This window comes from Teleopsis dalmanni, chromosome X, assembly GCF_002237135.1.
Source record: "Teleopsis dalmanni isolate 2A chromosome X, ASM223713v2, whole genome shotgun sequence".
Taxonomy (NCBI): Eukaryota; Metazoa; Arthropoda; class Insecta; order Diptera; family Diopsidae; genus Teleopsis; species Teleopsis dalmanni.
This window is the reverse complement of record NC_051848.1, coordinates 76,794,229-76,821,397: the sequence shown is the minus strand read 5'-3', so window position 1 is coordinate 76,821,397 and position 27,169 is coordinate 76,794,229. Positions and strand designations below refer to the sequence as shown.

General features: G+C 30.0%; 1 protein-coding gene across 1 annotated transcript; it reads right to left on the bottom strand.

Moving 5' to 3' along the window:
- Positions 1-4,649: 4,649 nt before the first annotated feature.
- LOC119688564 (putative cyclin-dependent serine/threonine-protein kinase DDB_G0272797/DDB_G0274007) lies at positions 4,650-5,888 on the bottom strand. Its single transcript, XM_038103237.1, has one exon. The coding sequence runs from the start codon at positions 5,886-5,888 to the stop codon at positions 4,650-4,652; it is 1,239 nt and encodes a 412-aa protein (XP_037959165.1).
- Positions 5,889-27,169: the final 21,281 nt, after the last annotated feature.

Below are 27,169 nucleotides of genomic sequence, written 5' to 3'. Positions count from 1 at the left end.
ATCTAATAACATTGTATTACTTAACATATATAACGATAAGTGCGGAATAAATAATAGTAAGAACTTGAAAGTATAATTACTTGAAAGTGAAAGTTGAAAGAAGAAATTTTAGAATACAAGAATATTTTTTCGAGTAAACACACGAGATATTTTATACGAATTATTTTCTGAATTATATTAAATATATATTTAAATTTAGTAAAATAATATATTATCAAATAATACAATATAATTTATATAATTAATATTTATTTTATTCTTTCAATATTTTCTTTTCGTTACTCTGGCAGCGCTGCATGTGTTTTAGTTGCTACTTGAAACTGGAGTTTAAACGTTTTAGCAGGATTTTTAAAGTCCCGGATTGAACTTCAGTGCTACATCCTGCGTTTTGGGTTAAAAAGAAACAACTTATATTTTGAGTCTTGGCAACACTGATTGTTTTCAGGTTCGATCTGACGTTTTCATATGAAAATTTGACATTATTAAACATAATTCACCTTAAGCTTTTTGTCAAAAGAGCATTATTTGTGATATTTACATTGATTTGTAAAGTGAGTGTTTGCGAAAAAGTGGAATTTATGCGAGAAAATTTTCGTACAATGATTTATTACGACTTTTGACTTGGATTACGAGTACCAAGACAAGAGTACATCGATTAACTTACTTCCACATTTGGTGATGAAACTCCATCTTTGACTCACTGACGAAATTCGTGAAGAACTGACTCGTACAAAATCAGTTGTTGTGATAGAAAACATTGATGCTGTGCAAAAACTGATCTTGAGGAATGCAAGATTGTCATGCAACATATCCGTACTGTGAGATTGAGGTTGAGGTGGAACCCTAGCCATTAGATCCACCAGCATACGAGTATATAATTGTGAAAGGTTTGTTCTCGATAGATCGTTGGATTCCATCCCCCATCATATGACAAAATCTCAAAAAGATGATCGTATCGATTGGTGTACTGTGCACACAAATGTTACAGAAGTACAATAGCGAAGCGGTGCTTCAAAAGACGTATACGAGTATGAAACGTATACGAAAAAACAAACAAGCGCCATCGAAACATTCTCCATCTCCATCAAGACAATGTGAGTATTCACACATCTCGTCTAGCAGTCTACCAGTCTCGTTCAACCGACTATTTCAACAATCAAAAAATCCAATTGGTGGGACTGACACTTCTGATGACCTTCCTGTTCCCGAACGTCAATAATATATTGCGTGGGCAACGATTTGCGTGGACAACGGCAGAAGAAACAGAAGCCGTTGTTGGATTTAAAAACAACAAACGTTTTGGAGGTGTCTTAAGAAGATTTGAAAGAAGGCTTTGACAAATGGTTCGAACGCATGCAAAAGTTTAATAATCGTAAAGGAGAATATTTTGCTCAAAATATAAATAATAGTGCCCTCGCTCTTAAGTTTAACATCGCTCAATAAATTTGACTTTGTTCGTTTAAGTTTGGGGAATAAATTAAATTTAAGGTATGAGGTATCTAATTTGAGATATCATCTTTCAAAAGAGCCAAATTATGCACAAAGCCGATACTTTTTTAAAGTGTGCTCATTTTGATATTGAGATATGATTTTATAAACTGGATATGCATACGAATAAACTACTACAAGTTAGATATAAGGTAAGCTAAAATTAAGAAGCAAATCTCAAATATGAAATTGATTTAACTTTCGTTTAAAAGTAAAAGTGAGATTTATACTTTTCCTCGATAATCATGGTTTGGTGCATCAGAACTTATTTCAAAGATAAAGAGACCTGAAAAAAATATCGCATTAAAGTCAGAGTGACAGTAGTAGTTTAATTTAAGTACAATTAACTCAATTGTTTGAACAACGTACTTAACAGATGTGTTAACAGAAGTGTTATTCTTCATTGCATAAAACGACAGCAGTGATTCAACTTGAGGCTAAAAATGCAACAAATGCAATCGTATATTTGTATTTGATATTGGCATATTCCAGAAATGTGGCCTCATGAGACTTCCTCGTGCTGCTAGATTACCGGGGTACCCATATCCAGTTTATAGTACTTATAAAACAAAGTTCATGGATGGATTTGAAGATCACACAGGAAAGCACTCTCAATACGTATTTTAAAAGAAGGCAAGGTTTCGATAATTATCATGTTCGGTTTTATTTACCCATCTCAGGTACTTCATTGAGAGAATACATTAGATCAAAAATTTTCTAAATTTAATATTTGTGTTGATTTTTTGCTGCAATTTAACAAGACTATCTTCTAAAATTAAAAATTTTACATTTCTTTAAATTATGTAGCATATGTTAATTGCGCTCTAGAAAAGGAATATTACTTATTTTTAATGACTACACATTTGTTACTAATATTAGTGATAAATTCACTATAATTTTTTATTTATTGCCACTTTCGACCACTTTATTAAAATTGAATGCTGTGACATTTACAAAAATTAATTATAAATATTTTTCTGATAATTTTTCCGTATGTGCTCAGTTCATGCCGAATATACACTTGAGCTTAAAATGAATTAAAGGCAATTTCCTGCTGTTTAAAATTGATTTATGAAGTGCAATTAAAATGTACCGAAATGAATGTGAAAATTTGTTATGCATTTGTATTATCAAGAAATAATTAATTATGCTGCTCTGGAACTCGTTTCAGTTGGGACTAAACTCTGGAGTAAGAATCTGGCGCATGCACTGGGATAATGTGCTTTACTCGTAGTATGAAAAGCTGTGCTAGCGATAGTTGTAGCATGAGTGACATATTAACCTTTTAGTGATAAATGACAGATTATTATTATAGATTTTTTTTTTTTGTTTTATTTGAATGTATATTAGGTTACTTCAAAGATCTAGTGATTGTTGACTTTTTTAAAGTCTACTTAAAGCAATGACTTATTTTTTAGTATTTTTGAATAAAAAACTAAGCCATCGGTATTGAATTCTAGACAGACACTTCAACATTTAATTTAGAATATTTAATCACTGAAAAGAATTGTAATGAATATAGATAAATTTTTCCTTATCGATATTAGAACTATGTCGTCAGAATAAACCTTAGTAACAGATGGTAGTATGACTGAAGTGTTTTTACAAGCAGGTGCTCTCTAACGTATCTACTTACAAATATTGTAAACATCAACCCAGCCAGATATTGCAATGTTAGAACTTTGTACTATCAACTAACATCGAATGTATTCATAGAAATATGAAACAAATCTAGGACATAAAGATCAACAATATTTGGTCTAAACATTTTACTGCCATTCATATACCGATAATCAAGGGAACTATGGTATGTCATCAAAACTATATTATACAATTTCTAACTATCTTTACGTTCCAGAATATTGATTCTCATTCACATATCTACTAATGTTGTTTTTAAGTTACGTTACGTTCAAAATATTCTGAAGTCGGTTTTGTTATTTAAGGAATTTTAAATTTTATTTCGATCGGTTTTTTTGTATATATCCATATGTATTTTGGCATATACAATTGAAGTAAAAGCTAAAATTCCTTAAAAAAGAAAATCGACTTTATATCTACCAATATTTAGAACGATTTAGAACTTTCAATATAAGACTCTAACATTTCCTGTACAAATTTATCTTATTATATAGCGCCGAATCCATTCATCCAAAGACTGCTTAAGACAGAGAAGTATATATGGGGCGTTATATTTTTATAAACACCTAAATTTTAGCTACAAACCACCAAATCTGTTGAAATATTTTTTAAGCTGACTATTAAGTACAATACATGTGACAGTTAAAATTCAAAGGTGTAAACCAATATTGTCAGTAATATCTATAATGTCTTGGATGTCTCGATGCCGGTCTTAACGATTTGCAGATCATCTGTCAAACAGATAAGTAAAGCATACAACAAATATTTAATTTGGGTTCAGAGCAAGCTATTAGCCTGAATAATTATAAAGCTTATGAACCTATGGTCGCTAGGATATTAAAGATAGAATTCTGTCTCAAATAACTATAGAGATAGTTATTCCAGAGAACAACTGTTGCTACATTGTTTAAAGGTATAACGAGTGCCTCCGTGTAAAAAAATTTTATAGAAGTTGTATCTATAAGTATATAAAGAAAACTATTGAACATTTACTTTATCATTTATCTTCGAGAAATTGACGGAGCTCTTCATGAGGTGATCGAATTTTATAATCATTCCAAATTAAAGTTTCAATGCATAAATTGATTAAAAATGAAAATAATATTGGTGAACAAAGAGTAAAATATTGAGGCCTTAGTCTCTTAATATGGTCAATAAAGAATATTGTTTTATCAATAGAAGTTATTAATTAAACTAATATATTAATTAAATACACATAAGCGAGATCTTTTAATAAATATTTTTTAGATCTTTTATATATAGTTAATACAAAATCGTTTGATCATTTAGTTAAAATAAGAAGTAGTGAAATCTTCTCAATATGTTGTATCTGAAAGATACAAAGATCGGAATTAATTGCTCAATCCATCACCTATGTTCCAGTTTAAATTGTAATTAATTTTAATTTAAATTAATTTAAAAGTGATTAATAATTAGTTTGTTATTAATTACTTGAATTAAAATTAATTACATTCATTCTTAACTCCATAGCATTAGCAAGGCATATAGTTATATGTGATTTATATATGAAAGATCTTACCCCTTGTTCGTGGACGCTGTTGTTGTTGTTGTTTATGATATGGTACAAAATGATGTGGTACTAGACCCGGTGGGCATGGTATTGCACCAATATTTCGATAAACAACAATATCAGTGTTGCCTTGTATTAATAAATGATCCTGGTGATTTTGTATTGTTGTTGTATCAAATATGCTGTGCTGTTGTTGCTGTTGGCGATGATAGTTATTGTTTAGTTGCGACTGACGGTGAGGATGTTGCTGTAGCTGTTGTTGTACTATAGGTATTGCTTGTTGATGTTGTATACTTGTATTTGTTATGAAATTTTGTTGATGTTGTTGATGTTGTAGATGTTGCTTGATGGATGTTATACCAGCAGCGTGATGGTGATCAATTGAAGTGCTTACACGTAAAGTAGTTGTTGGTTCAATATATTGTTGTCGATGTTGTTGCTGTTGCTGTTGTGGTAGTTGTTGTTTTTGTATTTGATATGTATTCTGTTGCTGTTGCTGCTGTTGCGGATGCGGATATTGGTTCTGGTATGGCTGCGGTTGTCGAAACAGTGGAGTACGCGCATTAATGGATATTTGTTGTTGCTGCTGCTGTTGTTGTAGTTGCTGCTGTTGTTGTTGTACAATAATATTAGTTTGTACATTCTTTGGTATTTGTATTTGTTGCTGCTGTTGTTGAGGCTGCTGTTGGTGTTGCTGTTGCTGTTGCACAATTGCAGATACAGCAGTCGCTGTTCTCGTCGTAGTAATTCCACTTAGAGTAGTAGCAGTTGCTGGCAGAATTGGCAGAATTGGCAGTGTTGTACGTGTAGCATGCGTTACGTTTTGAAATGGTCGCATCAGTCTGCGCCGTTTACCTTTGTAACGTGTTGGCAACTCTTTAGATGCCGTTTGATTTAAATAATTCATATTTGAAGGATATTTGCGTCGCAATTTACGTTTCGTAAATGAAATCGGTGGGTTAAGGTACTTATTTGTAATTGTTGTTATTGTGGCTGCTGTTCCCGCTAATGTTTCTGGTGCTGATATTGTTGCAATATCTCTTTGTACAATTTCATTTTCACTACTACTAAATATAGAGCTATCATTTCTATTACTATTTTTACTACTATTATGCATAATATATGTTTGTTGTGTTGAAATGCTGCTGCTGTTGCTATTGTCAGCTAATATTGTTGCAGCTGTTTTATTACTGTATGTATGTTTGAGTGTATCTGTCGTAGTCAACATGTTGACGAAATTCAAATGTTGCAGTTGCTGCAGACCACAGACTAGAAACACAAATAGGCGTAATAAACTAAAATTTATGCCTGCGTTTTGTAAGCGTTTGCATTGTTTTCGCTTATATGTGGTTTGGCGGCGTATAATTGAAGTTGAAGTAATTATTGTTGTTGGTAGTGTTGATGTTGACGTTGATGTTGAAGTAGAAGTTGGATTTGGATTTGTTGATGTTGATGATGTTGATAAATTTTTATTTGTCATTTTGACAGTTTGATGGTTGTATATTAACATTGATATTATATTTATTTACACACAACTTTATTATAAAGAAAACTTTTTTTTTGTTTCAATTTAAATTTTTAATTTACGCTCACACAAATATGGTACGGTTGACACTAAAATTGACATAATTTAATATTAAATTTTCAAAAAAAAACAAAACAAAATTATGTTTAAATGAAACCATTTTAACAACAGAACAACAGAAAAAAATTTTTCTCACCACAGTTGGTGTAGTATTTTTCGCGCTGCAATTAACTTTAACAACGACTAGCAACAGTTTTGTTGCGTTATTATTAGTTTATTCAACATATTTTATGGCACTACGATTAAATGCGTATTTTATTGCATTTTCTTAAATGTACTTACAACATTTTATTTATTTTGCTTTTGAGCATTTGATTTTAATTGCATCTAACCCAGTTAGCGTATTCAGGCCTGCTGTTATACCTTCAGCGTTACGCGTTAGACAATTGCATTCTCACCTTTGCATACCAATCTACCCCACACACTATACCACACTATTCCACACTATTCTACACTATTCCACAAGCTCTGCCGACACGTTTCAACACTAAATAATTGCAAACTCATTTACCTCAAAATTAAACGTATTGGCAACACCTTTTTCGATTTGTAACATATGCGCCACCTGCTGGCATGCGTTTTGCGGTCAATACTGTTGCAGTCGCCGCTCGTATGTTGTTGTCCTGTTTGCTGTAGCTGCGATACGTATTGTTGTTGTAGTGGTTGTAGTTGTTGGTTTTCGTTTTCGTTTTCGTTTTGTTGCTGTTGCTGTTGGTAGCTAAAATTAAGGTGACCACATGTTGCGTACTCAAATGTGCACATATTTCGCACAAATTTTAATTGCATAATTGAAATGTTGCACCGACGATTAAAAAATAGGCAAATGTGGCAGTCAACGTGCAACGATTCTATTTCTCAAAGAAAAATCTATTTTATTGCTGCTATTTTTCTTCCTGTTGTTGCAGTTCTTTAAACATAAATTGGAATCTAAAGTGCACTAGAGAATGCATGCGTCGCATTGGAGTTTCTCCTAGTTTTGCTATTAAAAAATTTAAATGATGTTTCTTTCATAGTTAATATGCTTAAGTGTTGATTGGTGGTAATAATAAATTGTACAGAAGATCTTCCTGTTTGGTTAAAATGAAAATTCGCTTTTATTCAATAAGTTTAGAATAAATTACAAGAAATACATAAGATAATTATAAATACTTACAAATCTCTTAGACATATCATTTATAACAAAAATAAGAGCAATGCATATCCTTATACAGTCGAATCGCGATAATTCATACCCCGATAAATTCACAAAAAACCTCAATATTTCGTAACAAACTGCTGGTCCTTGGAAAAAATATCGTTAATTCGTAAAATTTCCATATATTTTGGTCCCCTCGTTAATTTGTAAAATTTCCATATATTTTGGTCCCCTCGTTAATTCGTAAAATTTCCATATATTTTGGTCCCCTCGTTAATTCGTAAAATTTCCATATATTTTGGTCCTCTCGTTAAGTCGTAGTGATTCTTCTTTTTTGATCTCGTCAAATAGAAACCTCGATAATTCGAAAACCCCTCTAATTCGTAAAAAATGCTCTTCCCCTGCGATTTCGAATTATCGGGATTCGACTGTACATATAATTTAAAATATAATATAATAGACAACACGTATTGAAGAGGTATTTAAATGAAAGGTGATTCTTTAACTCAAGAAATGAAACAATTGTGTGTAAAGAAGAGTCCATTTTGAATATTAAACTACTCAGAGGAATGGCAAGAATGTCGTCTAAAATTAGAAAAGTTTTTGTCAAAAAACTATAAAAAATAACTCATTTTGTACGAACGAAGATTCAATCAAGTGCACGATGTCAACATCCGCAATAGAAAAGTGGCAGTACAAGCCCACAACACATATTAGAAAATGTGAACGGCACGGAATACTTCCAGGGAATTAATTCATGCTAAAAAAGAGCACTCGTACTTGTACCTGAGTCATTCGTGTTCGAACGAGCATAACAATAGGACAGAAGATGGAACTAAAATAGTGTTAATATTTTATTTCGTAAAAGTGCATAACTAAAGAAACATCTCAAACTGGTCAAGTAATTGGTTTTGTTATTGAAATTCAGCAAAGTCTATTGCAATCTGTTAAGGCTTTTAAAATTTAGAAACCTTACTAAAACATCGAAGTTATGTCCAAGATGATGATGCGTTCAATAGAATAGTAAGTCCTATATGTAGGAAGGATTGCCTTCCGACACACAGCAACTAAAAACTGTATACTATCTACTTTAAAAAAAAGCAGAGTCATAAAAATAAAGAGAAGAGTAAAGACGAGCCTATTCGGATTGATCAAGACGTTGTATGCATAGGGATACCCAAATGCACCACATCGACTCCCAAACTGGATAAACTAATTGAAGAGTTGTAGTGCCAATGTGATACTAAAGTTTAGAGACTTTTATTTAATACATTGCATATTGCTTAATAAAAAAATTTATCTTTTTTTCACACAATTTTTGCATTATTTGGACGTAGAAATCACCTTTATCATTATTATATACCGATTTCATATACGGAATACCCTATGTGACTATACAATACTATTACTTAATATACCTAAGAATAAAAGTATAGGCGTATGTTTATAAAAATAGACAAACATACAATTTGATGTATTAAATAACATAATTAAAAAAAAAAACTAATAATATCTAGCTTAAAACATGTTTCCTAAAAGTGATATAATTAATAGCCAACTTTAAATATACTGCCAGAACATAGAACCTGATAAACTTAATATATTTTTTTGTAGACTCGCTATTAGATAGAAAAGAAATTTTAATACAGTCGTTTATCAATAATTTTATTAATTTACACTTTATAATAAAATAAAAGTAATATGGGAGGAATAGGATTGTAATATTAAATAATATAGAACAGGGCTATCCAGAGCAGATAAGATCGCGGACTAATTCAAATCACTGAATAGGTTGGAGAGCCACAGAAATAAATAATGCATTCATAATTTTGTTGGAGAAAAATTAAAATAAGCCAATAATTTTAAATTTAGTTTTATTAATTCTTCATTAATTTGTCTTTGACAAATCTATCAATACCAATATAATTAATATTAGTTGTTCCACTACGAAAAATATCTTATTTTTCATATAATGACTTACGACAGTGGATACAAGTTGTACAATGAAATATATACTAAAGCCTTAATCAATTCAGTAAATTAACATGAAGGATAATTATTATTATTTAAAACATTTTAATTCATTTATTTGGGGTACCATAAAAATAAAACAAACCTACCCATATTAAAATACAATAAAGATTTTTCTAATTGTGGTAGTTTGGAAACATGTCGCACGCCGCAACACGATTAGCCGCGGGCCGTACTTTGGATAGCCCTTATATAGATTATAGAGTATAATTTTTACAAATCATCTACAATAAATTACTTATTACTATAAGTTATGTCTCTATAGCGATTATTTCGTTAGTTAGTTAGGTTATTCTTATTTTAAGATATACTAAATAAATAAAATAAACAAAATATTTGAAATTTCCAAGATTATATCTTATTCCAATTAAGTCTAAGGGTTCAGCCCCTACTCACAACACTTCCGGTTGATACTGTTCTGTCATAATTATATGCCGTTATCATAGTAAACACACCAAAAAATCGAATTCATGAAACCATTCTTAATCTTTAAATTAAGAGCAGGTAGAGTAGAAAAATTTTGCTTACATATGCATTAAGAAACATAGTTTTTTTTGTAACATACACTATACTTTTCTCAATATGATTCTTTTTAAAATAGTCGATCTAGGAAAAAATATTACAGATATATGTTATCGTGTTGACGCGCTATATGGTGTCGGTTGTTAACAGGCTTCTGGGTAGTCCCAATTTATAGGTGGTTAAAATCATTGTAAACTTAAAGTGTAAGCTGTTTTAACTTGCAAATACTGTTCGATTTTTCGAACTTGGTATGAGACCGAAAGAAAGTTGGAATAGATGTGTCGGTGTGATAAGCATCGTTTAATTTTTTTTTCAGCATTACATATAACTTTAAACATCAGTTATCCAAAACTTGTTTATTATTGTTTAACCAAATCAGAAATCTATTATATTATTCACGGAAATTGATATCATTCCCGGTTGGTTCATAGTTATAATGTACCACTCGTATTACACATTGTAAGTATCTTTTGGGGTCTTCTATTTCATAATATTTAATTTTAATATATACTTTAACCAAAACTGATTTTGCAAGACGCAGACTTGTAAAGACATTCGAAGTATTTAATAAAGAGATAGTATACTGATATTATTTTCATATATGTGTGAATTTCGTTCTTAATTTAAAATACCTTCTTAATTGCGAAAAAGTATATTCCAAACAACATGTTCCTTTAGAATACATCGATTGTATTGATTGAGCACGTACAGCATTTTAGATCTAAGTTACCATCTCAATTATGCATACTAGGTATTTACATTATTTACTCTGCATTTTAGTAAGACATTTCATAATATAGCCGCAATTTTTTCTTTCAAAGTTGTAAAAAGTCTGGTTGGAATAAATTGGCAACACTTACAAAAAGTTAACTTGGCTTATTGGAAGGAGATCTAAATTTTCTCAGCAAAACAAACTTATGATCTATAAACAAGTCTTCAAGCCGGTCTGGCTCTATGGTATCCAAATCTGGGGTTGTGCGAAAAAACATATAATAGATATGATGCAAAGATTTCAAAACAAAGCAATCAGGGATGCAGTTAACGCTCCGTGGTACGTGCGAAATTCTGATATACATCGTGACCTTGAAATACCTACTGTCAAGCAAGAAATTCAGAAGGCTGCTAAAAAACATTATGACAGGCTGAGACAACACTTAAACAGCACCATTCCAGCGCTACTTTGTGATGTCACTCACAGACGCTTATGCCTTCAAACCTAATGACCTTTTGAGGCGTTTCAACCAGCAAGGAGATGACTAGTTCGTATCTATATGCTCACCATAGATAGAATTAGATAAACTTACTTGTAATAAAAAAAACCTCTTGTTAGTCAATATGACTAGTTGTTGTAAATTTAAACTCTACATTTTTAAATATAAATAAAAAAAAATAAAAAAAATAAAAAAAAAAAAAATCTGGTTGAAATAAATTGGCAACACTTTCAAAATATATTATTTTAAATGCTGTTTTTGACACATGTTTTTTGTTGTGTTGTGTACAATATTGTATATAAAAGTTGTGAACAGTAAAAATTAATTACTTTAAATAGAAGAAAACAAAATTAATATTAGAAGGGCAACTGTAGTTATTTTTATCTTATATATTTAAATTAATTTATTTATTTTTGTGTTTGAATTTATTAGTAAATGATATTCTCATATGTGTTTAAGGGATGTGACTAGAATTTTGCAACATATTTCTAATCAACATTCACAATAGATTGATTTTTGAATTTGGCTGCACTAAAAGTTAAGACTTTAAATTATTTTGCGAGTAAAACCTAACTCTGAAGATTTTAAGAGCATTATTGTTGATTCACATGTTTACTTTCGTAAGTTGCGAGTTATTTTTTTTTGCTACTCTGAAAGAAAAAATTGGGGCTTAAATTTGGCCCATTGAGGTACTAATAATTAACTATTTACAATTTTTAAATATATTGACATCGTTTGAGTTTCATGATATAACTCTGATGACACATACCAAAATTATAATTAGTTATATTAATATTTCCAGTATTATTCATTGAAAATTACAGCACGGAAGTACATTCACATGAATGTATCACTGATCAAATTTTATCACTAATTATTCGATTAGTTTCTAATATGACAGCTTTTTATTAAATTTATATAATATTTTTTATTGTAACCCGAGGGTAAGCTTGATGGCTTAGTTGATTATTTTTGTTTTGTGTATGATGTTGAGAGTTTTCTCTGTATTGTAGGAAAATATGTATTTGAAATCCTCACATATTATTAGTAGTACGTTTATGTAAGTGAACGACATGGATTATATATTAGCTTGCCAGATAACACTGTTGAGAAAAAAATTGTAGCAGCTTTATATATGAAAGTATTTACAAAAGCGATATCTCTGCATCTTTACTGCTACGTCTGTCTAATTAATTAACTCATATTAAATAATCTTAATCTCTCTATAATCAAATTAAGTAATAACACTAACATAGCCAATTATATTGAATTAAATTTCTTTAAAAATTTATATGGGAAACAAATTTTAATTTAAATAATCAATTAGAGAAATCAGTTTTTATTAAGAGCTCAACTCCACAAAAAAGTACAAAAAAATTTGTAAACAGAGCAAAATGAAATAATTTTGAATTGCGTTGACAGGCGTACATAATAAGGAAGGAATTCCACCTTTCGTTTACACCGCCACCAATCCAAGAGTTACTTATGTGATGTGGCGGTATAATTTACATAAGCAGCCACAGAATTGACTTAATCTTATATCGCATTTTCAACATTTTCAACATTTTTAACATTTTCAGCAGTTATGAGTTCGAGTATAATTGCAGCAATTAAAATAAGGTTGATTATTTTGTTTAAAAAATTCAGTGCTTTGTTGTTGTTAAGACATCAATTAACTCAGACGGAGCCACATTTTATGAATTTGTTAAAGCTGTCAAATGTTTGACAGTTTAACGAACCTAAAGACGCAAGAAAAACGCCGCCTAACCGCACGATATTATAAGCGCGTTTTGTTTCTTATTTAGCTCGGTTTGGCTCTTTAACAATACAAAATCACAATAATTCACTAATTCATGGATAGTTGGATATACATACATATTATATATAGTAGAAATAAAGTTGAGTGTGAAATTATATACATATATATATAATTTGTATGTCAGAAAAGAAGTTAATTTAAATTTAATTCTTTTTAAAATGTATGCATGACTATTTGTGGATCTGAGGGTTCTATATTTATAACCGCTTTTTAAAGCGGACAATATTAAAATTGTCTGTGATTTCTTGAAGACATGAATACCGATCGAAGACCGATCGATGCAAATGTATGACGGTCTTCAAAGACACTAGTTCAAGAAATAATAAAACTTTGATAAATACATTGATATTATAATTGTTTCTTAGCTTTACCATTTATTTGCAGTTTCTATAGTAATTAGTTAAATGCATTATATATTGTCAGTATCAATACATATAAAATATTACTGTTTATAATACTTGACTTTTTTATATTGGTGTATAAATTCCTAAGGACCCACGTACTGCCCAACAGATTGCATAAAGAAAAAAGTGTTATTTCTAATTGAAAAACCTTTTAATATACTTACTCCCTTTCTGTTCGGTTAAGTCATACAAAGTGTTACCAGTACATAAATTTAGGACCTATCCCACCGACGCAACGAATTGCCTATATATGGCATAATTAAATGCACCTATTTTTTAAAAGTTCTGTTTACTTTGAACTCAACCTTTAATTGCATCTACAGGGTGGCTGACGAAAATTGCAACAAAGTAAAACGCTTTTTTTTTTGTTAAATTTAATAAAAGACAAATTAAAATATACAAAAGAACTTTAAACTTTTTAGTTAACTTATTTTGGTTCAATATGGCCACCTCCAGCATGAATTATGGCCTTCAAACGGCCAATGAAGATATCGCGCGCTGCCCGTAAGTAGGTTTGCGGTACTTTGGTCCATTCTCGGCTTAGTGCTTGCTTCAGACGAACGATATTCTTGCATTTTTTGGGGCCAAACTCACTTTTTAAAATACCCCAGATGGAGAAATCTAAAGGGTTTATATCAGGTGAACACGATGACCACTGTGTTAATGGAATAAAGCTCGGAACGTTGTTTTTTTTAGAAATTCTTAGTTGACGCGTGCTTTGTGTGATGGTGCTGAGTTCTGTGATGGTGCCTGCTCCCTGGTGGCTATTTGTATGTTTAAATTTATAGCTGACCTCTCTGACAAGTAAACTCGATCATTTTGCTTGTTTATGTACAGCTCAATTACGAATGATGACTCATCAGAGAAAACCAAATTCGGCAACCCATCACCTTTTCAGTGACGAGTTAGTATTTTTTCGTTATTAGGTCCAAAATATAAATAGTGATCCTCGTATGATTTGTAAATGTGGCTAAAATATTAATAATCCGTTTCATCACTGTAACTTACGATGCATTTTACGATGTAGATACTATGTATGATACATAATTCATACAAATACTAGAAATTTTACGATTTCAATCATTTCAAATTAAGTATGTACATTTCATGTCCATAAATATTTATTGTATATTTGTGCAATTCTTGTGAAATCAAAAGTTTTTAATCTGTTTGTGTATATTTTATTATGGCGCTCTAAGAAATCAAATTTATAATCCAAATCTCAAAATCAAACACATATTTTTTCTAAACTACATAAATTTTGTTAAATAACGAAACTACACATTTGAAAAATATGAGATTTCATCTACATAAACTTGCACCGAAAACTCTATTAAACACAAAATATGGTTCCAGATAGAAATAATCAAAATATTGCCAAAACCATAGAGCAACAGATATTTGTAAAGCAAAAGAAGCAACAAAAAAAATCTAATATTTTCCAGGAAGCACAGCTGCCTCAGAAACAAAAGAAACTACTTCCAAATCAAATGAACTTCAATGAGAAATGCTTAATAAAAAAGATATACCCTAATATTAACAAAACATAGAATAGCAAAACTTAGCGGTAACAAAAAAACAAAAAAAAAAAAAAAAAATAAATAAATACAGAACAAAAAAGATAAATGAAAAAACTTGAATATACTTCACAAAACGAATTCCTATAAACTTAAACAAACTTCTATGAGAAATAATAGCAACAATAATAACAACAACATTATATAAACAAGCAACAACAACAAATCGTGATGTAATAAATTTTAAACAAAACTAAAAAAAATTATAAAAGAAAAAATACTACACAATATTTGACGTACTGTGCTTTATATAATTCAAATATGTGCCCGCATATACGGACAGACTGTGAGACAGACGAAAGAGCACCTATTAATAATATTAGATCGCGTTTAGCCATACTACCTCAGCATAAATATGAGAAAAAATAGTGCTGCTATAGTGCACAGTTAAAGCTGTAATTACGGAATTTGTGCAAGAGACCTATAGTGGTAAGAATACTCCACATTTTGAATTCGTAATGAAAAAGAAATATCTATTTTCTACTTTTTCAGTGGATGCTTTATAAGAGTAAACCCAATCTAAAATTATATTCAATACTTTCTTTTTGCAAACTTACTAAGAAATTTTAAATTTCCTTTCGCTAAATATTAATTTCGTTATTATGTTAATTTTTTCTTCCCGATAGTGAGGCGTCTTTATGACGAAAAGAAACTATTTAAAAGTTAGACGGATTCGAATAGCAAAGAAAAGACAATGACAAAAATTTATTTAATTTATTGAAATTTGGGTGACCATACAACGCTGTTTAGAGTATTGCCAACTACTCATCATCAGTGGTCTTAGGAAATAATCGAATTTAATTAGTCAATAGTCCGTATATAATTTATTTGGACTGCAAGTGCCAGGCTTGGTTATTTATTTTTTTTACGTTCAAACTTAAAACCAGTGAAAAAAGTATACAATCCTTCAGGTTTCAGGTTTTCATATATAGGAAAACGCTAAATCATTGATTATATTCACCATATCCTGTGCTCTTACACTATTTCAAACTATTTTTTAAAAATTCAATACGATGGTGCAGTCTCTGAAATACTTGTCAAGCTCTATTTTCGTCTCCGAAATGTTTTCTTCAAAAAGTTGTTTCTTGATTTTTATAAGTTTAGTATTGAAATGGTGTAAACCATTACTTTTGACCTAATGGTAATAGAGTATTACGATAATTAAATAGTTCGAATATATTCGGATTCGAATATATAGATAGCAGATTTATCCACTACTCGAATGGCAAATCAGCTCTGTGTTTCATTTTATATTTTTTTTATTATATACAATACGGTGTTTGAAACTTTGGCTAAAAAGAACAGTTTAGACTGATTGGAGTAATGAAATTGCTTGTAGACAAGCCGAATCGATCAAAAACCAGAACTAGGGAGCTTCTAATGCTGAATAGAACTGGCAACCGACTTGTCACAGAGTTTCTCATTGGCTAATGCGGAGTAAAAAGAGGAAACAGCAGTGCACATTCTGTGTCACTGTAATAGTCTCGCCAGATTCAGACTTTGGTATTTATCAACTGTCTATCTATTTAGAACGGAATTAGGCAATAAAAGGACATAATGGCGTTTTTAACTATGGAACTAATATGGGTATGATGCAATAATCCTTAAAGGATGCAGTAAGTTCCCAACCCGCAAGCGTGTAATTTTTAATACCTCGACGTCTATGGTATCTATATAGTCTATAGACTTGGTCAAGAATTTTATGTTCGAATGCAAAAATGTATAAAATTTGAACAATAATCCACAATTATTATTATAATAATAAAAAATATTATGTTTTTTATATTATAATATTGTTTATGAACAAATATTTGTTCTAGACTTGGTCAAGAATTTTATGTTCGAATGCAAAAATGTATAAAATTTGAACAATAATCCACAATTATTATTATAATAATAAAAAATATTATGTTTTTTATATTATAATATTGTTTATGAACAAATATTTGTGTGTTAGTATTAGTGGGATCGTAAGAGTGTGTTTAAAAATGTTGCCAAAGTCTTGCCAGTGTAGTCCAGAGTAAAACATAGTTGTTTTAAAAAAATTATTGCTTCATGGTTAAGTCAATAACTTTTGAGGTTGCCTTCGTATATTTTTGTTGGTTTCTGCTGTGGCAGTTAAAATGAAGCAAAGTTTAGTTTTTATTTAAATAATAGTAAATATAGGTAGATTGTGTTTAAATACTGATTCATTTTTCGTACTAAAAAAATCTTATTTAAAGAGTAAAACACACAGTGCACTTTAGTGTCAAAAAACTGTTACTCATTGCTCCACGAATTTATGCTACCTCCAACTATCTTCCGTAAACATAACCACTTATCATAGTACATCTATTTACTACTGTAAGATTATTTAAAAAATAATGTTTAGTTTTTTCTGTTTAGGGAAAAAAGTATCTATTTCATGTGACACAGCAAGAAGTGAAATGTCAACTGACATTAATTATAGAAATATCAAAAAACTAGTAAATACAGTAGAATTGGAAACGTGATATCACTTCTTACGGGGAAGAAGAAGAGATTAAAAGTGATGATAAGGTACGCTAACCGCTACTAATTAGCAAGAATTGTCACTTTTAATTATATATTTTATTATGGAAGTACTGATATGGCAGAAAGAAGCTACTTGATCGGAAACGGCAGCACAAGCACGAAAATAAATGGAAAAATGTGCCACGCATTTTGCTTTAGAAAATATTTATTTTGAAAAAAGTATGAAAAAATATATATAAAAGAATTTATACAAATAAAATCCAAATAGAGTGAGTTCAACAATTTAGTCATTAAACCGCTAGAAACGCCAACTTAAGTAGTCAATTTATGTGTTTAAACCATTACGTTTATTAACGTAAAATTAGCCATAATCTTACTTATGTTTGCAAAGATGGAGTATCTCTTAAACTTGTTCTAGAAATGTGTGAATGAATGCCATTTCTTGCAGGAGATAATATTATAGGTATTTTAATATATAATTGGAAATATTTGAAGTTGTCTGTTTGAACTGCGACCACATCCGTTGTAATGATGTAGACAAATGAATAAATAATGCAGGTATGACGAGAAAGTGCATGGAAGAGAGAGAGAGAGAGAGAGAGAGAGAGAGTCATATATTGTTATTCGGCAGGATAATACATTATCGAGTAATATATTTTAATGATTAGTAAAGTTGTTATTATAAACGATATAGATTTTGCAGAACAGATAAAAGTCTATACGCAGGTAACAAATATTCGAAATTGCATTTTTACAACGATACATGTATAGACTAACTTGTTATAATTACTTAAATGACCATACCGGGTTTTGGCCTGACGTATCATGTCTTTCTAGGCGCTTCTGTTGCATCCGCGCCTTCTCCAATCTCATACGTCCAGTCCGGATAATGCTCCCTCAACTTGAAACTTCATCAGAGACTCGATCTACATTCACGTCTTTTTTCACCACTTCTCCCACTTTCAATATCTTTTCGGTGAAACATCTTTGTCCAGCCAGCGAAAACAATGTATGTCAATTCGCTGAATTATATCAATGCCATGATAGAGCTCGTACAGCTCGTGGTTTACTTGGATGCAGTAGTCGTCTTAAACTCGTAGAGGACAAATGATCTTAAAAAAAACTTTTTTCTCAAAAACTCCCAGTGGTGCTTCATCGTTCTGTGACAACGTTCATACTTTTGTGCCATGCAGACGCACAGGTAGGATGAACAACATTAAAAGCTTAAGTTTTGTCTATGGAGAGAGATAGAGAGAGACTTCTACATCCTAATTATACATTGAGCCATAGTCGCATCTAATCACAATAGGATTTTTTGTCTGATCTCAAAGTTGACATCACAGTTATTTGCTACGGCGATTCCAGGGTAGATCAAATCCTTGACGGTTTCGAATGCATAGTCGCCATCTGTCGTAACACTTCGTAGCCGTAGTATATTTCGCTTTTCCTCAATCTCCGTCAAGATCATTTTCTCTTTTTTCTTTTCGATAGCAACATACTTAGCTAAGTATGGGAAGGTAAGTAATAATAATGTTTCATCGAAATCTAAGTAAATAGGATTGATGTATTGTTTATTAAGTACAAGAAAATAAATTCTAGAATTAGTTTAAGTTTCCAAAGCTCACAAACCCCGGTCAATTCACAATTTGAATTGACCGGGGTTGCTTTATCAGTATACATTTAGTAAGAGTATATTAAATGCAAACAATAAAATATGTTGCAAAATATTCTAGAATTAGTTTAAGTTTCCAAAGCTCACAAACCCCGGTCAATTACAATTTGAATTGACCGGGGTTGCTTTATCAGTATACATTTAGTAAGAGTATATTAAATGCAAACAATAAAATATGTTGCAAATTTTTACACAAAGAATTTATTTCTTCGTGGTGCTGCATTGCACCATTTTCTACTATATGACTATATTTATCAGTTCATACATTTGTTTGCCTTGCCATTTGTCTTTGCCCGTACGTGTCTCTACGTCCCTCTACGTACCGGTACTACTCATAGATGTACATGTACTTTTTTTACACACAATAATTTTATTCGAATTAATGATTTTTACCAAAGCCGATCATCAAAGATTACATGTTTATAGATCAATCAGTTTTTCTCCATGCTATTATATGCAATGTTTCTTGTTTGTTGTTTCTGTTACTGTTATTCTTGCGTTTGTTGTTGTGATGTTGTTGTAATGTTATTGTTTGATCTTGAGGATATTTTCCTTTTTGAGGGTAAATTGATTGGTTGTTTTGAATTGTATTAGTTTGGATTGGCTTAGACCACCATCAATGCCTTCAGGAAATTGCATAATTATAGTTTTTTCTATTTGTTGTTGCATTTCTTTTTATTTTTATTATTTCTTCCATATATTTTTCTATCTTTTGTTTGTTTTGATTACAGATTTACGTTACTATACGGCAGAACACAATACAATGAGATGGTGTACATGAAATTGTTGCTAATCAACGATCGTGTTTCTGATCGTAGGTTAACAAAATTGCCCATAAGCGAAAAGCAATCATTTTTTAGTTTATCGGTAAGTTTCTATTTGTATAAGTATTTCTTTAAATGTGTTAATATATGTAAAGATGTATTCATATACAAAATACCTAAGAAAACCTTTGCCTTAACTTTTTTTCTAAGTAGGAAGGTAACAATTGCAACAATCAGATTGGATCTTACTTACTTGTTATAAGCTGTTCTCCTTACTAATCTTGATATTTTAATACTAAAAGTTCATGCCAAAGTTCATTAAAAAACTCTATCGAGTATTGTTATTATTTGTAATGGGAAAGGTTCTCAACCTTTTCCACTATAGTATATTTAACAATAAGATTTTGGAAAGTTGTCATACTATATATGAAGAATTAAAAGCTTAAAAAAAAGTTTGAAAAATGGATAGGTAAAAGTTAAGTGACTCCTTATAAGAAAAATAAAACAACATTTATATTAAATTCGATTGTGGATCGACAATGGATGAAAAAAAAACAAAATTTTTATGGGAAGAAAGTGTTATACTCTGTTCAGACTAAGCACATATCTTTATAAAGAGTTAAATTGTATTAGATATTTGAAAAATGTTCACACTGTTCCAAATTAAGAATGTAGTTTCTGTTATACATATACTAGTATATATATATCATATCTTCACATATGATGCATCCATGCAATGATCTACCTAGGATTCTCCTAAGGAGATGGATATACTAAAAAATATATTTTGCGTAGTTTAGTTACAGTTTCTAAAAAAAATAGAAAGTAATACTTTCATTAGTGTTGTTCTTAAAATCGTTATTTAAACCGACTTTTTGCGCAAGAGCTAAAAGTAATTCCCTTCCTTTTTCTTTCTTTCTTTATTTTTAAAAGTTGATATATTCTTGTAATATTTTCAATGCTTTTGATTCATGCCAGTTTCACTTAATATGAGATCCAAAACATAAAATCAAAAATATATAAGAATTCTGTAGTATTTTATTATTTTTAGATTATGTTCACAGGAAAGTGTGGTCCCTACAATACAATCTGAATTTCTCCTGAATACCTTACATTATTCATGTCTGTATTCGAACATTGTCTTATATAAATCTTTACTAAAATGTCTCCATTATTTTCACACTCCAAACTGAGTACTGTTTTGATATATGGCCGATCAAGGATATATGAAACTTTCTGTCAAAAGGAACTGTGTCTATATTAGGTACAAGAGTAGACTAAAGTTTTTCATAATGAAAAACATAAAATTGATTTTTTGAGAGATTTTTATTGAACTGTAATGAATTGCAACAACAAACATTCTTTGTTATTTTTAATTAATTGGGTTTTTGTCTGGCCGTACAGCTGTTCCGAGTATTGCCAAATACTCGTCGTCAGTGGTCTTAGAATTATTTCTTATATTTATACCGCTGAATATATTTTATATACCGCTGAATATAATTAGTGAATATAGCTGCAAATGAACAACTATCCGAATCGAGATATATATTATATTTCTGAGAGAAGTGGTATTAGTATATAACTTAACTCCACTAAATCTCATCTCAATATCTCAACATTATTATTACTTACAAGAATTTCAAGACACAACCTGCTAACTTCGAACATGAATTGTTATTATGATATGTTCCATAAAAATAATATTTATACGCCATTTTATACACATTAAATATTTATCTAATTTCTTTTTTCTGACTCTATTTATTTTATCGATTTATTCTCCAAATTTATCACATTATCTTCACTCTTACTTTCTATAGTTCCCCTTTATATATTTTTCTCATCTCTCCGTTTCGTTCTCTGTCTTTTTCTTTTTATTTTTAACTTACAATTGAATAAGAAGATGTATTGGAAATATGTTGAATACATTTTATAAATGATTTTATTACGGGGTTCTTAGATTTTTAAAGTACTTTAATTATTGTATAAAAACGCACTTTCTAAAATTGACTTTAGGCAAAGCTAATCAATGCTCAGGTAATGATTAAAAACATTTAAATTTCTACAGATCAATAGGCAACTTAAAACTATATGATTAATAAGGATTTGTATCATATTTTTTATGGTTGCTTATATAGGATAAGGAGAATATAGCCTTACCAATTAAAACATAGCAGTCAGCAAAGAACTTCATAAACCCTCATTGATATTCCTCATTCATCACACCATGTGGTACTTGTATTGTTATGATCAGAAACATATATTTTCATATCACTGCAAATGTAAATAAGATTTCCGAGTAAAATGTTACTACGATATTGCGATAGTTACTGGCTGTGGTATTTGTTAAATTTCTAATGTAACACTTTATATAGGGATATTATTTTCAGAATACTGTATATATTATACTTGTCCCATTACTTTAATGACTCCACCTCCTTCATTATCTCCCAATCTCCCTAAATTATACTCTTGCCAGAATCTAAGCCAGAAATTAGATGAACCTAGCTCACTAGGTATTCAGCCTATCTGCTCCCATCTCTCTCATAATTACTTGAGTGAAGCTGCGGAAAGTTGTCTGCTGTGGAAATCTTCTACATTTATTCCTAAGAGGTGATTTTAGCGTTTAAGAGGTTTATTTGTAGTTTAAGTTGATAAAAGATTTTTCATTACTTTAATTACTTATATAGCACTTTATGAATGAAGATAAGTGATATATGGTAAGTAATGTTTAGTATGTTATAATCAAAATCTGTTTACTATATTAGGTGTTGCAGTTAGGTAACTCAGTTACTAGGTTACTTCAGTTTATTTGTCTCTATACTGCAATAATTGGCAGTTATCATTTGTGTACTTTCTCATTTGCGCTACTACAAGCCTCTTCGTCTTTATGGACTTGCTAAAGCGCGGTGCAGACTATCATACTGGTATGTCATACGAGAGAGAAAAACGTCGTATGACACACAGGTATGATAGTCTGCCACCTTTACCAACGTGTTGGCGTGCTCACCAAAATTTTGGTGAACAGCTCTCGCATACGCGTTGTGTATGATAGTCTGTCACCCCTAACGATTCATACGTCATACAAGAGCATTTTTGCCTTGCAAATTTATTGTAAGCAGGTGGAATATGTAGAATTATAATATAAATTTAATATGTTTTTTATTATTTTATTATTAATGTATTTGTTATTATTATATTTATTATTATTATTAAAATTACACTTATAAATTTGTGTTAAATATTTAATTGTATTTTAATTAAAAAAATATAAATTTTTATATAAAATTCTTATAAAAAATTAGAGTACAATTAAATATTTTAATTAATTTATTGAATATTTTATTTAATTTTATTTTAATTTATAAACGATGATTATAAGTAATTTGTTATCTAAATATAAACATCGTTAAATTTATGATCTAAGCCCAGTAATAAAAAAACATATTGAAAATTGGTCGTAATAACAATTAATTAATAACCCAAATTTAAGATTTAATACTTTGTATTCTACATATGCTTTTCTTTGTTAAAACTTGTTATTAAAATAAAAGAATTTTAAATGTTAATAACCTTTAACTAACAAAAATATGGAAATGATCAAATTTCTTTAAAAACAATGAAGATATATACATTCTTATATATATATATATATATACATTATTTGTATGATCTATTTATGTAAAATTTCTTAAGAAACTTTACAGGTAGTGAATGAAATTAACTACGGTCCTTTACTGATCTTTTCATTTTAACTACTGTGCTTAAAGACCAATAAACCTAAAAAAATACATGAATATGGATGCAGATAAAGCATTTTTAGATGCTTTCATCGAATGCTAATAAAAGTAATCGCTGTTTGTGGGATGTCCAAAGCTGTGAATATAAAGATCGCAAAAAAAACGCGGTATATATAAAATATACAAAATTATAATCAATTATAAGCTAAGCATAACCTATACGTTAACTATCAATTTTTTCAATTTTAAAATTTTATTTTAAACACACAAATTTTCACAACATTACCCGCAAAAGCACTCTTCAAAAATTTTGCCTACTCTTGTGTGTCATACCTGTTCAAATTCGGTCGCTAGAAGAAATTTGAGCAAGAGAGAGCGCAACTCGTATGACACACCAGTATGATAGTCTGCACCCCACTTAAGGCACATTGGAGACCACATTAATTTACTGCCTTAAAATAAACATATACATGCATGGATTAACATAAATTACAACTCCAGACAAAGTAAATGGAGATTAAGATAAAATTCTGTTGATGGTCATTATCAACAATATCGTTACGATGATAATCATAATTAGCAACATCAATAAAATCAAGATCAATATGAGCACAAAATTAGTTGTGTATTTACTTATGCACATATGTAAATAACCCAGAGTCTACTGACAGTTTTGAGACTAGAAAATTAACAACAATAACAACAGCAACAACAACAACAACAATAACAATGACTTCATCGGACTTTAGAATCCAGGCAAATAAAATTTATAGTGGCGTATGTAAGAAACCTGCTCGTCTGGGATATGTGGCAGCACACAAGAAGAGGAATAAGAAGAAGCCAAATTGGTTGATGGTTAGTGGTTAGTGGTTGGTGGCACAATAAAGTATATCAAAGTCAACATGACAAAAGAGCGACCGATTGATTCTTTTTATGTTCATCGATATCGATAACATGTGTCCAACACTTGATTAATGTTAAAATCGGTTAGTTTGGATGCAATGTAGGCACTGAAGCACGGCAAGGAAATTAATGATGTTATAATTGAAGGGTAAATAAATCGTGTATTCTGTGTTATATTTTTTAAAAAAATTAAATAATAGGTTATATATGTATTGCATAAATTATTGGAGAGTCCATACCATCTGATGTAATAACTATAATAACAATTCTCCAAATGTTAAGGTAGGACAGAAAATAGACGGGAATTTAAACAGAATGTGGAAAAAATAAAGTAGACACTAAAAAAATACGCATAGATAAATGTAGGTATATAAGTTTCAAAATAGATGTGTTTTCCTTCCTTGAGGCTAATTCTATATAAGTTTTTTATGAAGATTTTCCAATTATAGAATATATGAGGATACAACAAAAATAAAATTAATAATAAAAAAATGTTAGTTTCTTAATAAAAGAGTCAACAATTGAAAATTACTTCTATAGATATAAAAAATATGGACAACATTTCTGGAATAATACCCGTAGCATCGGTGCTAAACTGTTTAGCTGCACTAGAAATATTATTAAAATATTATCATTATGCTTCTTCACTTTAGTTGTGGCACACCAACATAACAGTGACCCATATTTAAATATATTATAGACAAACTTTGAGCATCCACCTACAGAAAACTATTAAACCGGTCATATATTTGCTAACTGTAGCGATATGAAGGTACAAAATCCTGTTTTAAAATTGCTTAACACATTGTGCTATTATTTTTTAAAAAGACAAAATAATTTTATTAAAAACATACAAAATTTTGACCTACTATGGGCTGACTTAATAGGCTTCACGCACTGTCATAGTTAACAAATGTAGATAATCTATTTTGATTAGTAGAAGTCGCAATCAAAACAAAGGAAAACGTTAAAATAAAACAGATCACACAATATGAATGTGGTTCTTTTTCCTCTATTTACATGGAGACATACTTAACATGAATATATGTACTAAAGTGAATATACATATGTATTCTCATATGCCGACTTTGATCTTGTCAAATAAATACTATTTAGTCGCCGGCAAAAATAAAAAAAATCGAAAAAAGGTAAGGTAAGTTTTATATATGTGTTTGTAAGATCATATGATTGTTCTGAATATTTTTTGTAGGTTTTCGCAAAGACAAAACGATCAAAAAAGAGTTTGTTTCTTTTAATGCGCTACACTTTTTTGGTATACATCATGTTAAGTTGGAAGATATTATATACCATTAGGACCTTAGAAAAGCTACTCTAAGTTTGCCAAAAAAGTAAATACAATATTCTAAATTCTAAGATATGGATATGGAGTATAAGTATTACCTTATTTTCACAATAGCTGTAACAGTTTGATTTGATAAATAGAAATTTAATATAACATAAGACACATTTACTATATCATTTACTGAACTTCATTTCTTTTATTTAATTCTTATTTTTTTTAATTTATAAATTTTTTTCTGTTGCAATATTAAAAACTTAGCAATTCAATATTTAAACATGTCTGATTTCTTATTATAAGGGTCAGTGATATATCACTTAACTTCGCAGCGACTATTAGTCAGTACTATATAAAAACTTAAATCAAAGTTGTCTATGAACTATACTTTGTCTTAACTAACTACCCAATAAAATACATCAGTGGTTCATACACATTAACATATTATTAAAATCTGTATTATTCAAACGTTTCACCATACATATTTTGTGCTTTACAAAATATATATTATAATTTTACAATTTACCTATTTGTAGAAACATCTTTCCAAACATACATATTTTATGCTATACAAAATATATGTTATAGTTCTACAATTTATCTATTTGTAGTGATATCTTTAGGAATTCAATCCAACTCAGACTGCAGATACTGTAAAGAAGAGAGAGAGAAACTGCATACTATGTGCTTGAGGAGTGCCTGGCATTAATGCACAAGCGGAAGAAACACCTAGGAGGGTATTTCATGGATCATAAAAATTCAAGACTAGGAAACGTAGGCTCTATACTGTCTCTCATTAAAGAAATCGGACTTGGAGAAACACTCAATAGATTTTTTCGGTCGCAGTGCACAATCCCTTCTTTTTAATAATAATAAAGTATCTTTCCAAGCAGCCTATGTTACCTACCAGCTTCTTAAAAACAATTACTGTTAGAAATACACTTTTGATATAATCTAGTCAATAAAATTTTATTTATTATATCCGAGCCGAAGGCCCTGGCAGCTGCCGCTCGTTTTTCCTATCTTAGTTATAAGATTTTATATTTTGTAATTAATTGTAATAAAATAAAACAAAAAAATTAAAAATAATTCTACAATTTAGATTAGTAGAATGTGACAACCTTGAAAATCATGTTACTTTTTACAACACAATTGTCTAAACTTTCCTTATATCAAAATGATGTATATCTCTCTATTTCCAAAATTATCGATATTCATACGACATTCAGTCGATTATTATTATTAAGGGTATTTAGCTCAGTGACTTAAAGATTTATTGTGCTATGTCTTTACGTTGACTCAGAATCTCTTTCTGTGTCCAATAATTTCAACGCATTATAATACCCAACCACTTTT